This window comes from Babylonia areolata, chromosome 7 (genome assembly GCF_041734735.1).
Source record: "Babylonia areolata isolate BAREFJ2019XMU chromosome 7, ASM4173473v1, whole genome shotgun sequence".
NCBI lineage: Eukaryota > Metazoa > Mollusca > Gastropoda > Neogastropoda > Buccinidae > Babylonia > Babylonia areolata.
In genome coordinates this window covers 44,032,199-44,045,020 of record NC_134882.1, presented here as the reverse complement: position 1 = coordinate 44,045,020, position 12,822 = coordinate 44,032,199, and the positions used below count along the sequence as shown (strand labels likewise).

Below are 12,822 nucleotides of genomic sequence, written 5' to 3'. Positions count from 1 at the left end.
GGGAAGCTACTTGTTTCACAGTCAGTGCTTTTCTGAGGCTGTATCTGAATAGAGCTCAACATCAACAGATCTCCACGTCAATAGATATCCATCTTGAATACACTTTCGGATTTTGTGTGAATACTAGGACTGAAACTAGATGACCTATTTATCATTTTGTAAAAGTGAATTAACTTAACGCCTTCTCTGTCTTTTTTTTAATGAACAAAGACCAGACTCCTCACACAACTTTTCATGATTTGTCCTTTAACTCCCCCTATGGTTCTGATTGCTTCTATTCTAAATGTAGCTGTTCTGGTATGTTTGTTTTTCAGTACAACTGTTCCATGTTAAATCAGAATGGAAGTGTTGTGCCCGGGGGCAAGAGGAGGGGGGGGGGGGGGGGAGTCGTGCAAATCTGAACAGCTCACAACACTGAAAAACTAACAGTAACACTGTGTCAAAAGATCCCTAACAGGGACAGCCTGAAAAAAAGAGCCACTCTGTGTCTTTTCAACGTTCAGTGCAGTGTCATGGCTAATGGTAGCAGACCAAATGGGCGTAACTGTAAGGATTGTGATGTTTTTTGTTGTTGTTGTTTTTTGTTTTTTGCTGTTGTTTTTATGTTGTTTTTGTTTTCTTTTTTTGGGGGGAGGGATTCTTTCTTTTTTTAGTGCATTAAAATACCCATGGATACCAGATGTGCATGATCGCACATTGTCATTTTTCATTCAAGAGTGTAAACACACACACAGAGTTCCCTTCCATCCAGCCTACCAAAACCACACACACACGCATACACACACACACATACAACTGCCATGTCCTCAAAAGAGAATAACCATACTGTTCTAAGAGAACTTCTATCCCCTGTGTACCAGGGTGGGGCATTCCCTTATAGGATAAAACACTGTATACTCAAAACCACACCAGCAACACATATTTTCCTGTTTTCCACACTTTAGACCCTAAAAACACCTCTGAAAACAGAGTATGGCAACCTATATATAATATATAGTATAGTGTGTGTGTGTTTACACTCTTGAATGAAAAATGACAGTGTGTGTGTGTGTGTGTGTGTGTGTGTGCGGGCATGCGCATGCAAGGTTACGTGAACTATATAACTGTGCATGGATTCTAAATACTGTTTAATAACAACTGGCTTTAATCATGTACGTCATTGTTTTAACTATAGCATGATATTTTCATCTGTTCATTTACTGTGCTTATCGCACTGGTTGATTTGTGATTATTGTATGAGATTGATTGGCATTAACTTTGTATCTATCCATTTTATGTTCCTTATGTATTCATGATGAATGACTGTGAAAGTATGTAATCATTACATGTGTATGACTGTGATCACTGTATGAAAGATCCTCATCAACTTAGCATTTCTGCATTTTATGTCTTTTATGTGTTTACATCGAGTGACCGTGAGTGTGATTTTTGTGTATTGTTTACCTGAAATACACCACACATGAATTTCTCTTATTGAGATAATAAAGCATTCTGTATTCTGTATATGGTGAGGTAAAAACGATCATGCACGTAAAAGCCCACTCGTACGTGTCTATGAGTGACCACTGGAGTTGCAGCCCACAAATGATCAAGAAGAGTCTGAAGACTAAGCACTTGTACTTTTCTTTTTTTTACAATAATCTTGAAAACTTGTCTTCATCAAACAAGTGTTCATGAAAACTACAAATACAGTACTGGTAGTCATTTAATTCAACATTCAAGCACACGTGTTGATGCACATGTACACCCTCACACCACTGCCCTGGTATAATAAACACAGGCAAGTCCAATCCTATTTTAGAATCAATCTTCTTCTAAGTAGTTGGTTTGTTTTTGTTTTGGGGGTGTGTTTTTTTAAATAAAATAAACAAACAAAAACAGCCCTTTCTGAAACTGCTGATCAAATGATAAAATATATAATACAACAGCTCTTAACAAAAGATCAAACAAAGTAAAGAAATACAGAAGAAGGAAAAAAATGAATATGGAATAAAGCACAGGAATCGATACTCAAAATAAGCATCATCAAGACAAAGGTACACACATTACATGTGTTACTTTCCTTTTTTTGAATTTCCAACTGCCAAACTCTTTTGATGAATGATAATCCAAGATATGTCCACCTTTCCTACCCACTTTCTCATTTTTTCAAAACAAACTTTATAATATCTGTATCGGCTTCACATATAATTCTGTAAACAAACAACACACACACACACACACACACACAAACACACACACTCATTCTAGATAATGGGTTATCCTGGTGCTTTTCCTTTTCTTTGTTGTACCCACACATGAGCAAGCACACACATACAATCAATGTTTCTATGAGTTACAGCACAAGGGCAGTTGCAGATTGCAGAGGGAGTGAAACTGAAAGACAGAATTGCAGATGCTAACACAGAAACAAGGGGAAAAAGGTCATGTGATTTGAAAACAGTCAGTCAAAAAAAAGAGTCATTTATCAGGAGATGAGGTGTATACATGGCAGAATCACATGAGCTTCCAATTTGACACGTTGGCAAGCCAACATCCATCACATCAGTAAATCTGAATAGCGATGACATTTGACTTTTAGATGGATACAAAATAGGATAGCATGTGACTTTCCACTCATCAGGTCATAACATATCAAAAGATCTGAAATATCTTCACTCTGTCAGTCAGTCAGTCAGAGAGAGAGAGAGAGAGTGAGAGAGAGAGAGAGAGAGAGAGAGAGTGTGTGTGTGAGTGTGTGTGTGGTTGTGAGTGTGTGTGTGTGTGTGTGTGTGTGTGTGTGTGTGTGTGTGTGTGTGTGTGTGATCTCTCTTTCTCTCTGTAATCTGAGTATGATTATGGTTTTTTCTGGTTGCGCCAAGCGCTGGCAGCATTAAAGTGTTTGTGTTTTTTGCCATTAACTGACTGTAGATGGTAGTCATCGTCCGACCATATCCTAAAGGGTGAAAGATTTAGTTTTTTCTGTAATCTTTGCCATATCACATATGTGTGAAACTTTAAAGTTTAATGTAAAATATGGCTTGACCAAAAAATTTTATTTTCAAAATATATAACAAGATTCAGAGTAGCCTTAGACTTTTCTGAATAAGCGGTCCATCATTACAGTTACTGAACATGCAATGACAGTACCTTGTTAAGTTGTTTGATACGTCCATTATGATATGGATACTTATATTGTAAAGACACCAAAAAATGATATTCTTGTTTATTGTCCAGCTCTAAGATTAAGCCTAAATATTTTAGACAACTTTCATTGTTAATGTTTACACAATACAATGTTCACATGCCTCTTCATAATGGGCCAATGCCTATACTCAATACTGTATACATTATTAAACAATCTTGATTCTCTCTCAATCAAGTTATCCGTCTCTATCTCTTTCAGTGTCTCTGTCTCTCTTCTCTTCTGAAACTATATCTTTACTCTCTTTTATTTCAGAGTGTTCTCTCTTTCCTTGCCTGCCCTCTCTTCTAAAAGATCTCTATCCCCCGCCCCACACACACCCACCCCGTCCCACCCATCCTTCCACTTTCCACTCTTTCTTCAAAAGCTAGTAAATCTTTTCCAAGTCAGACACACTCTCTCTCTCTCCCTCTCTCTCTCTCTCTTTGCCCTTCTCTCTCTAACTCTGCAAAAGCTAAATCTTTTCACTCTCTTTTTGACAGGACACAAACACTGTTTTCAAGTACACAACATGAAAAATAAGTTAAGCCCATTCAAACCAAAGCATGGCTTGTTTACAATTTTACATGTCACTTACTGGTGGCATACTTGCTCAAAAAGACATGTGCATGCGTGCGTGTATTTCACTCTGTGTGTGTGTGTGTGTGTGTGTGTGTGTGTGTGTGTGTGTTGGGTGCATGACTAACCATTACACTGGTGGATACTTCAAGAATTTCTTGTATTTTCAAACTTGAACTGTAGTCTATATGAACTAGAATCAGTCTTCAAATTTACATCAGTCTGCTGTTCCTCTCTCCCTCCATGGAGATGGATAATCTGAAAGTTTATCCACCTTCTTTCCTTCAGCCCAGCTTCCCACCACCCTGACAAGGTTTGTCACACTGACAGAGGTCTGCAAGATTTCCAGTAATCAACACTGTTTTCTCACAGTTCTCTCTGTCTCCATACCCATCCACTATCATTATGCCTAGTCCCCTCTCTCTTGTCTCCCTTCAGACAGTTCAATACCCACCAGACATGTGTCAATGGAACCCTAACAAACCTGCCATGCGCACATGGCTGTATAGCAAGCATCCTCAAATCCAGTATCTGGTCTAGCCAGGCTCTGGTGCAATAACACAAACTTTCAAGCCACTGGTCAATTATATTTCTGGCACTGGAAGAGTCAAAGGGGTATGAAAAAAGGAGAAGGGGTGGGGGTGGGTTTGTGGGAAGAAACAGATGGAGAGGGAGACTGCCATACACTGATGCAGAGAAAACAAATCATACAGAACGGTGGGACAGGGAAAGCTTTGCGACTATGTTACAGTCCCTGCTATCTGAGATCAGAGATAGAGGAATGCTACCAGGCAGAGACAGCGGAACACATCAATTTTTTTAAAGAAGCGAGACACTAATTCAAATAATTCACACCATGACTATTTTTTTTAAAGACTACTGACTGAGAGTGATAACGAGACTTATTGAGTTATTCCATACTGGGAAGCCTACCAACTAGGCAGCCTGTGAGTGTGAGTTGGATTCTGCTACAGTGTTAGCGTTATGTTTGAACTGCTGGTTATTGATTGATGGATCCATCAGGTAGGCAGGCCAATCAGCACTGTGTAACCGTTACACGGCACACACTGTACCACACAAACACAAAGCCCAACCAGGCAAGCTTTTAGGTTTCCACGCCTGGTGGCTATCCATTCAGGAATCTATGAAAATGTCATGCATGCTGCCAGAATGTCAGGCTTCAGTGAAATTTGTCCTGTGGGGTCAATATCACAAAGACAACCCTTGTTATAGATTTTCTGTGGGGAAAAGCCGAAAACTGGGTCCTGACTTAACTAGAATATAGACTACAGAATACTTTATTCTATCCAAAGAGAGATGGCAACAAAATTGCCCACCGCTTTCCACCCCTAAACCTGTTTCTTCTCCATCACCTTCCCTTCCACTGCCCACTTTCATCACTCACACTCTTTCAGCCTCTCCCCTGATTTCTGCTTTTACCAAAACTAAATTACCTTTACATATCATAATCACTTAACTTTAGCACATAAAACTAAATTGTCTCAAGCGCAAACCAGAAAATCAATTATAGCAGCTGTTGTTGCACTAGATATATACAGAGACAATGTAAAAATTAATGTGAAACTGAACCTGTCAGTCTCAGATCACACTAAAACTAAGTTTCTAACTGAGGGTCAATAATTTTTCATTTCCAAAACATAAGAATGAATCTATTCGTAGCACACTGATACCGTATGTTTAGTAATGAATCTATTCGTAGCACATTGATACCGTATGTTTAGTAACTCGAACAACACCATACATTTAACACAAACAAAAATAAGTAATTGCAATCAAATGCCCAAATCCAAGCCTATCTAATATTTCCACTTAAAAGTCTACAATCTGCCATAAATTCCCAGAGACCCTCCTATTTTCTTGGGTTTATCATATGGAGAGCAGTCAGGCAGGCAGGGTGGCAACATGCATTTTTTTTATATCAATATATGTGCACACACATACACACAACCATGCAATTCACACACACACACACACACACACACACACACACACACATATACACACAAACACACACACAAAAGCACTCATCTTGAAAATACTCAACAACAAAGATGAAAGTCTGATGCAGACGGTTAACATAAATCTACTCTCTTATCAAGAGTACACTTGACTTCACTGACCCACTTATAGTTATAGTTATACATGACTATATATATAAGTTAATTTATTCATTGCAGTCAGCCAACAACATGTTGCTAACTCACTGACTGGGTCAAAGCATTAGTGCATGGCATCCTGAAATTGAATAACATACACTGATACAAAACACCACCATAAAAAAATTAAAAGATTTTACAGTATTAATTACACAAAAGGCTAATACAGTCCTTTTGGGGTGAGGGGGGCATGTTTCTAAACAACAGCCCACAAAATAGACAATATTTTAGGTGGACAGAGATACATGTATAATTATATTTATACTAACACCACACTGGGCTTTCCACTCTACAAGGAGGACTGCAAGTCAATTCTCCACTGACAATAATATAATGAATATTAAAGTCGGCCTACCTTAAGAAAGACAAAATAATATAAACATTGAAAGATTGAAATAAAACCCACTTTGGAAGGAAACATGACATGGCAACAATAGCTGCACAAAACTTATTTCTACAATTTGCTTTTTTTTTTTTTTTTTTTTTTTACCGATATAACTTTATCTTAATTCTGATCAACATGGCTGAAAACACTTAAACTTATCTTTCACATCACCACCTGACAGCTTAGTGTGCTGCATACATCAATGCTAAATCTAAATGTGCTTCGGGCCTAAATATAGTAAGTACCATCATCCGAAATAACAGGATGTGATGAAGAGTGTCATCCACCATGTGGATGGATGTGATGTACTGTTCTACTTAGTTCACTGTTCAGTGTAATATTGTAGATCTAGAACCAAGAGTAAACTTTCATGCGCAGACAGATTTATAACCAAAGCAAGTTACACAGAAAGCACATATCTGCCATCGCTGATCAACAGGTGACACAGTTTCTAGTTCTATGTTAACACTAGTGCATACATATGTGCATTATTTATAATTATATAGTGTGTGTGTGCATACGTGTGCGAGTGTTACTGTATGTGTGTGTGCTTATGCACATTTGACTTGGAGAATCTCTGTGGATAAGTGTATGCACATACACGCATACAGGTGAATATACATGTATGCACTACACTATTTATTGTGCACAAACATAAAACTGATTTCCCGTGTTACAAACAAACCTAAAAATAGATTTGCTCATGAACATGAATATGACATTGCGCACATACATGCATACAGGTGAATATACATGTATGCACTACACTATTTATTGTGCACAAACATAAAACTGATTTCCCATGTTACAAACAAACCTAAAAATAGATTTGCTCATGAACATGAATATGACACTGCAACAAAAGAAAAATGTACTCACAGTGGATCTGTAAAAACTGTTTGTCCTGGGTTTATCTGCAAATAAATGGAGTCTTAATTAACAAATCAACTGGAAACTCTCACTAAACGAGTCAACGGGAAAGTCTTTCTGATTTTTTTTTTTTTATAAACAAGTAAAAAGGATGAGTCTCAAAATAAACATTTCATGTGTTAAAATTCTTGTACAGGACAAGGGTTGCTAACAAACTTGACTAGAAAGTGTTGGATTTCATATTTAAATTGGACCCACATCTATATCTCACATTCTCTTTGTCCAAGTTTGCCCTTGATATGATTATGCAAGATGACCTCACCCCTGTAGCATGTACTGTCTCCATTATAATTTATATCCTTCAAGGAAAGTCATCCCATGGTAGTAGCTGATAACTCAGCGTACTGGGAGTCATCATTTTCTTCATCATTCATCCTCTCATTCATGTTCGTCATCATTGTTTAAATAAAGCTTTGACGTATGGTCACGGTGTGTTGTTTTACATGTTGTATTATCATCATTAGTTTTGATGGTGTGACGTTATTCATAGATCTATCACGACATTCTATGTCATACACATGGAGAAAAGTCAACCCTTGACCAGCTTTTTACGTGGTCCTGTTTTAAGTTATCATCACTTTTTTTTCTTGTTTTGTTGTGCTTCATTGTGATTTACACATGTCTCAAAGGAGAAGAACAGAGAAGAGGTGGAAGAAAAAAGAAAAGAAGGAATAGTAGGAACTGAGGTCACGCAGTGCTGTTGGACATGGGGCCAGTGTACCAACTTATCTAATTACCCATGACAGAGTTGCGGTTAGAGTATATTGGTGCCCTGTGCAAAGAGTCCTGCTAGAGCCTCCAAGGTAAGACCAAGTTCAAAACAATGGATGTCAGACTTCTTTAGACGGGCACAATAGCTGAGTAATTAAAGCATTAGACTTTCAATCTGAGGGCCCCAGGTTCGAATCTCGGTAACGGCGCCTGGTGGGTAAAGGGTGGAGATTTTTCCAATCTCCCAAGTCAGTATATGTGCAGACCTGCTTGTGTGTGAACCCCCTTCTTGTGTTTACACAAGCAGAAGATCAAATACGCACATTAAAGACCCTGTAATCTATGTCAGTGTTCAGTGGGTTATGGAAACAAGAACATACCCAGCATGCACACCCCAGAAAACAGAGTATGGCTGCCTACATGGCAGGGTTAAAATGGTCATGCACATAAAAGCCCACTCATATACAAACGAGTGTATGTGAGAGTTGCAGCCCACGAACGCAGAAGAGACTTCTTTAACCTACCCTGGTCGTGATAATTGTGCAGAGGCAACACTTACTGTTTGGGTTTGTTTTTTGTTTGTTTGTTTTTTTGGGGGGTGCTTTTTTTTGTTGCTTTTATATATATATATATATATATATATATATATATCAAGTGTTATGATTAAATGATTAAATGGTAACCTATGACCCAGAGATGTTTGGCAGAAAAAAGGGACACAGAGACTGGAACTGCCCCTTGGATACATGAAAAGAGAAATTATTTCAAACATTTGTTGTTATAACTTATAGTGTCCCAATTGATGACATTTTTTTTTCTTTGATTCTTTTCATTATTCATCATTTCCCTGCCCAACCCTGAGAAACATGTAGATTGGGATAGGTTAGGGTGAGGTATCCTTTCTATCTAGCAAACTGAATCCTGCTCTTGAACCCACTCACCTTTTGAGTATGATTGTGTTTAAATGCTTGTTTGGAGTGCCTGCATGAGTGCATAAATAAATATTGTGAACTCTCTTCTTTGCCCGTGTTTTATTTGCACTTTGTTGTTGATTGTGCTTCAACTTCACTGGACACATTGAGCTCTGTCTAGGACATATTCTCCAGAATAAATCCTGGGTACTTGACAACTTACTTCCAATGGAACTCCACTCAGGTCTCCATCGATGTATGTGAGATGTTTGTCTGTCTGGATGAATGCTGTAACAACAAAAACAGTACTTATTAAAAATCAAACCATTAAGGAGTACAGTCTTACACTTTCTACTGAATGATTGATACAGTTAGTATACTAATATTAGTAATAACAATATCAACATTTTTGTTTTATCTTGTAAAAAATATTATCTAATCATGACTTTACAATTTAATCATTTTACAAAACCATTCAACTTGTAAATTCAAAACTAACTTTTTTCTGTAGATGCTGCTCAATTCATCCAAACAAAATTTATTTATCCTAACTTCCAATATATATAATTTCACACATAGATAGATGAATACATCCAGAATTATTGATCGCATTGATGGTATTTTACAACTAATACTGTAGCTGACAGAATAATAGAATGTGACACAGCTGGAACAAATTCTGCAATCTGATGTCAGTTCAAATTTGGCTTCCCCTTCCTCTCTCAACCATGTGTGCATACAGACTACTCTGTGTGTGTGTGTGTGTGTGTGTGTGTGTGTGTGTGTGTGTGTGTGTGTGTGTGTGTGTGTGTGTGTGTGTGTGTGTGTGTGTGTGTGTGTGTGTAAGTGTGCATGTGTAAGTGTGTACATATCTGTATCTGTGTGTGTTGGGGGAGGGGGGATGTGTGTGTGTTTCTGTGTGTGTGTGTGTGTGTGTGTGTGTGTGTAAGTGAGAGGGAGAGCGAGACAGTCTGGAAAACAGCCTTCAAAATGTTTTAAATATATTACATAATTGTAACTATAGCTATAAAAAGAAGGGGTTTCACAGATTGGGATGGATAAGTAAATTGTAATGTTCATCAGATTTTCATTGAAACATGGCCTGAATCAGTGATTGTGTAAAGGAATGACAGGCTTTTTTTGAGAAAGATTCATTTTATGTCACAATTTCATTCTGCTTTGAAGGACAATTTGGTAAATTGATTAAAGAAATCACTAGATCAAAGTAATAACTGTATCTTTTTATAAGTACTATATTAGTACAGAAAAATATATCAATTGGTCAACTGCACAGTAAAAACATAATTTCGTCATTCAAATTCAAATGTGATATATCAGATTCACATTTTTGCCTTGTTTACCAAATGACAGAAACAGGGCAAGAAAATTGTATTCCAAGTATATAACTGTAGAAAATACTGTTGGTGATGAACCACATTTAATCATTTTTTTTATCATTTTTGTCTTTAATTCTCAAAAGATCATTAGCTGATAATTTCTATGTCCAAAGTTTGTATTCTACTTCTGCACCTTGTTTTCTGAAGGCAAACACTAAAACAGGAAGGTGTTTTTTTTCCAGTTGAGAAACAGTCTTTCATTCAAGTAGTGTTTAGACTTTACTCTTTTACTTTTCTGATTATAACAGTTATGTTTACATGGAAGCTTAATTACTGTTTGTTACAATTCTATTACTTAGACTAGTAATTTTCTTCAATTCTTTGACTTTCAAATATACTTTTTATAGCAGAAACTCATAAAGTCATATCACCATTGTCTTGATTTCACACTTTTGTTTTAGAAGAGCTGGTTAGTTGCTACAGATCCACTAAACTTCCAATGCAGAAAAAATCAATGAACTACTTTTGTTTCTAATGTTACCGGTAATTTCCAGTTTACATAATGTAACTAAGTGATGAAACTTCTGGCTCGTTTTGATTTAAACTTCCTGATCGTTATTGCTCGGCTTGTTGACCTGAACAGACTGATGACCAAGACCATCATGAACTAATTGTTAATTGTCTCAGTGTTTTGCTAGATCAATTCAACATTCGGCAAACTAAAATATACGCTTATCAAACCCAAACTGAAACCAATATCGATCCTGTGTGTTTGGAAGTTAATGCTATCAAGCTTCAATTTCGTTAATCGACGATCATGACAACGGGTTCCTAATCTAACCCAAATGATTGGTAAGAGTGACCGTTTTTAACATCCACGAAACTAAACAATAAATACCTATAGTATTTTAACTGAAACATCGATACACTGTTAATATTTATTAAATTTGTAAATTAAAAATGGTTGCTTGTAATATCCAAAAATGAAACATTCGATAAAAAGGAGAATTTTAGCATCCGCGTTATGGCCCGAAACCATGGCCGAGTTTGGACGTTTGTAAACACAACGTTCTGACCAACAATAAAAATACTAATTTGCTCAAAATAAAAAACTAGTGAATAATAAAACATACCTTGGCTGTGACTTTCTGCTACACACATGCATGTCAGACAATAGTGTAGTGTCTGTGCAACAAGGACAAAACGTAAAATATCTAGGACACCGTCTGTCGTGTGTAAGTCCGATCGCGCCATCTTTCCCATGCTGCTAAGGTCAAGTCTGCTAATCTTCTCCAAGAAAAATCTTGACGCAATTGTACTAAAAATGCTTCAGAATAATATGTTTTTATACTTAAAAAGCAATATGCATGCAAGAAAAATGCAACGATATCTGTAACGACTGAAAAGCAGTGAAAATTAAATGCACAAATCGTACGAGACTAACTATCTAATTACAGCTAGCTCTGCTATTAACGCCATGACTCGGTATTTGGTTGGTTGTTCTCTTGGTAACTCGGCTCAGGCAGTTTCTCTCGCAGATGGTCGAAAGGCTAAGACCTCCACATTGTGGCAGTGTTCAATGACTGAATGAATGATTTAGATACTTTATAGCTTCTATCCTCAGTTGGAGACCAAGCTCTAAGCGCTTTGAACACGGTTACCTCCGAAAACGGAGTATGGCTCCTCACATGCGAGGTAAAAACCGTCAAACACGTAAAAGCCCACGTGTCATAACTGGCAGGGAACACCCACTATAACTAACTTGATGAAGACATTCAGCATATCAAATCTTGTTTCACACTTTTTTACTTAAAGGGTTGTTAACTTCTGGAATAAACTGCCCAGTAACACTGTCACTGCAGGAACACTCAACAGTTTTAAGAATATATTAGGAAGGATTATGGATTCCAAGTTCTTTTTTTGTCCATAGCGCGGCCGGGAAGCTAGCCATCAGTAACACTAGTAACACTCTTGTATAAAGTGGGTGTTTTTTTTTAAGTAATAAACAAAAAGTCCTCATTGATCAGGCAAAAGGCTGATAAGCCTAAAAGCCGTGATACTTGATATGATATGGTTTTATATAATATGAGTGTACACTACGAGTGAACCGCTGACGTGGGACTAAGTTGCAGCGCACGAACGGAGAGGAAGAAGACGCGGTCATTTGCACAACAGGCTGCCAACCTGGGTAGAGCCGACTGACAGATGCCATTGAGCGGTCGTAAGTCGTTCGTTTCCAGTGTCATTCAATCAGATTGCAGGCACACACATCATCAGTCATACACACTCAGACATATAACATTTTACGTGTATGACAGTTTTGTTTGTTTAGCCATGTTGGCAGCCATACTCCGTTTTCGGGTGTGTGCATGTTCTTGTTTCCATATCCCACTGAACACTGACATTGGTTACAGGATCTTTAGCGTGCCGTGCGTGTTTGACTGATGATGTTCTATACGTGCATATACTCACGAAGGGGGTTCAGGAACATTAAGCAGGTCTGCACATTTCGTCCGCAAGGCCGAGGGGGTTACTCAGTAGTGTAGACTAGTCTTAAAATGTTCTTCGGGGTCTGCTGAACTCTTTTTTTACATGTTCCCCAGAAAAAAACTGGGACGCACTCAGATTC

At 37.6% G+C, this 12,822-nt stretch overlaps 1 protein-coding gene across 4 annotated transcripts in view; it reads right to left on the bottom strand.

The window, feature by feature from the left end:
• Positions 1–11,447, bottom strand: part of LOC143284069 (transmembrane protein 131-like) — a 78,185-nt gene extending 66,738 nt beyond the window's left edge. For all 4 annotated transcript variants that reach the window (XM_076590682.1, XM_076590685.1, XM_076590683.1 and 1 more), the window contains exons 1-3: positions 11,327–11,447; positions 9,080–9,144; positions 7,184–7,218 (exon numbers count right to left, since the gene is read on the bottom strand). In XM_076590682.1, the coding sequence (XP_076446797.1) occupies positions 7,184–7,218; positions 9,080–9,144; positions 11,327–11,447 (221 nt within the window). The remainder of the gene's footprint in view (positions 1–7,183; positions 7,219–9,079; positions 9,145–11,326) is intronic.
• Positions 11,448–12,822: the final 1,375 nt, after the last annotated feature.